Source organism: Cinclus cinclus, chromosome 9 (assembly GCF_963662255.1).
Source record: "Cinclus cinclus chromosome 9, bCinCin1.1, whole genome shotgun sequence".
Taxonomy (NCBI): domain Eukaryota; kingdom Metazoa; phylum Chordata; class Aves; order Passeriformes; family Cinclidae; genus Cinclus; species Cinclus cinclus.
Window position 1 is genome coordinate 23,924,112 of NC_085054.1, and position 2,229 is coordinate 23,926,340.

Below are 2,229 nucleotides of genomic sequence, written 5' to 3' on the forward strand. Positions count from 1 at the left end.
GGGAACGCCTGGCTGAGTATTTGTATTAAGTTTCAAACATGCTTTATGAGCTGAAGGTGCATAGAATTTTGTTGTTCTCTCTCTCTGTCGTGGCTGATACTTTAAGGTGTGCTGTGCAGTGCTAAGGGAATGACTGGTGCCAAGAAGGAGAAAGCTGCTTGTTCAGGTATCATCCTTGTGCTGTGATGTGTTCTCCTTGCTGCACTTTAATGCTCAGAGGCTGGATAGCAACATAATTGCTTCCTTTGCCTGGAAGCCAGCCCCCTTACAGTTCAAACTTCAGAGAATCACAGAACAGTTTCAGTTGGAATGAATCTTAAAGATCATCCAGTTCCAACCACCCCTGCCATGGGCAGGGTCACCTTCCACTAGACCAGGTTGACTTAAACAGAGATTATCTTTTCCCCATGTATTTTTAGATTCTCTGTTGCTGCAAAACTAATACTGATGTGTGCTTGTGTGCATGTGTGAGAGGAATCATACCCAGTGGTGGGCACGGGAGGAAGGAATGTTCACCACATGAGCACACCTGTGGAGTCTAATAAACTAAAGCTCATCAAGGTCTAATTACATCATTGCATATCCATGGGTAGGAAGTCTAAAGGAAGAACGACTCACTCTTCACTTCAGTGAATACCTACAGCTACTACAACTCATAAAAATGCAGATTTCTTTCCTTTTTATTCAAAGAATTATCACTTCCTCTTAGTATTTGGACTTGACTATTTGAGCCCTCTGTGTAACATTCTTTATGAAATCAGTGGGAGAGCTTATCTGAAGTATGAACAACTTTGAGGCTGCTTCATAATTTTTTTTTCTATTGTCACCTTAAGTTCCCAGTGAGAAACAGGACCTGCTAAGTGCTGTCCAATTCAAGTAAAAGACAACCTCTCTGCCATGGAGTTGTTTAAAAAAGTGATTTTTGAGATCAGTGTTCATTACAGACAAATTTGTTTGATTTTTGTCACGTGCCTGCCTGGCAGTTCCCTTATGAATGATGAGAGAGCTAAAATGCAACGGTCTCAAATGAAAACGATTGTTTACATAAACAGCTGGATTAGTTACGATACAGCACGAACACAGCTACAGTTTTTAGAGCCTTTTTAACCTGATAGGAAAACATATTCTTCTCCAAAAGGTGAATGGGAATGCTCGTGTTTATGACTGATCCCCAGGCCGGGTCAGCCCGAGGACAGGTACGGCGTCTCGCTGTGGTAGTTGTAGTCGGGACAGACCTTCTGCACCAGTTTGTAATCTACGCTGTAGAAAGCGATGTAAATGCAGATGACTTTGAAGGGTTTGGAACACAACCAGGACACATGGCTTTGGGTCTGCTCTTGGTAGCAGATCTTGGAAGGGTCAAAGTTGCACAAGGCAGTTTTTTTAGCGCGGTCTGTTTTCTCATACTCGATGCGGCAGTTGAAGGACTTGGATTCCTTGGTCTCCAGCGTGGACTGTGGAGATGGTTCAAACTCCACCACTTTGGAAGGTGGCACCAGGCTGACAGAAACATTCCCCAGACCTGTGGAATTATGTCGGAAATAAACACTGAAGGTTCCATTGCCGTGATCGACGATTTTCCCCGTGATCAGGAGGTTCAGCTTTACAGTTTTGATGTTGGAGTGGAAGTCGCCCCAGCCAAACATTTTCTTGAATTTCCCAGTTTTTACTATAGGTCTGCGTTTAGTTCGTGCCAGAGATTCCTGAACCTCCGTGATGTTGGACAACCAATCCCAAAAGTTTTCTATGCTGTCCGAGTAGGAGACCTGGCCGTGTTTCAGCACTGGAGATGGCTTAACAAAGAGTCGTAAAGGGTTGATGATCCTGGAATGGACCACGTTGTCAACCAGTGTCTCTGCTGCATCCTTATCTTCCCAGTCCAGCACATCTGTGGCCTGTATGACCCGGCTGGTGTCACAGAACACCTGCTCCAAAACAGAAAGGGAGAGCAGTGTGAAGGGTGGAAATCAGACAGCCAAGACACAGAAGGAGCCATTAATATTTATTTTTATACCCATAGAGTCTGAATCAATCACCTGGACCACTGTAATGAGTAATTTCCACTGCCTTATGAAAGTTCAAGGTTTTTACTCAAAATAGCTTATGATGCAAAAATCTCAATAGGAGCCATCCATGGGGACAGGTTGATGGCTGTGATGTGCAAGAGCAGGCAGGTGCCCCATGCTCACAGATTTGTTAGATGAATACCTGACTGAGGAAAGTGGAAAC

The 2,229-nt window shown here is 44.1% G+C and overlaps 1 protein-coding gene across 1 annotated transcript; it reads right to left on the reverse strand.

The window, feature by feature from the left end:
• Nucleotides 1-1,181: 1,181 nt before the first annotated feature.
• Nucleotides 1,182-1,934, reverse strand: NXPH2 (neurexophilin 2; the record flags this gene model as incomplete). The annotated part of the gene is made up of 1 exon (XM_062498027.1): nt 1,182-1,934. A coding segment is annotated over one exon (753 nt), but the record flags the coding sequence as incomplete, so codon positions are not given.
• Between the last annotated feature and the right edge of the window lie 295 nt (nt 1,935-2,229).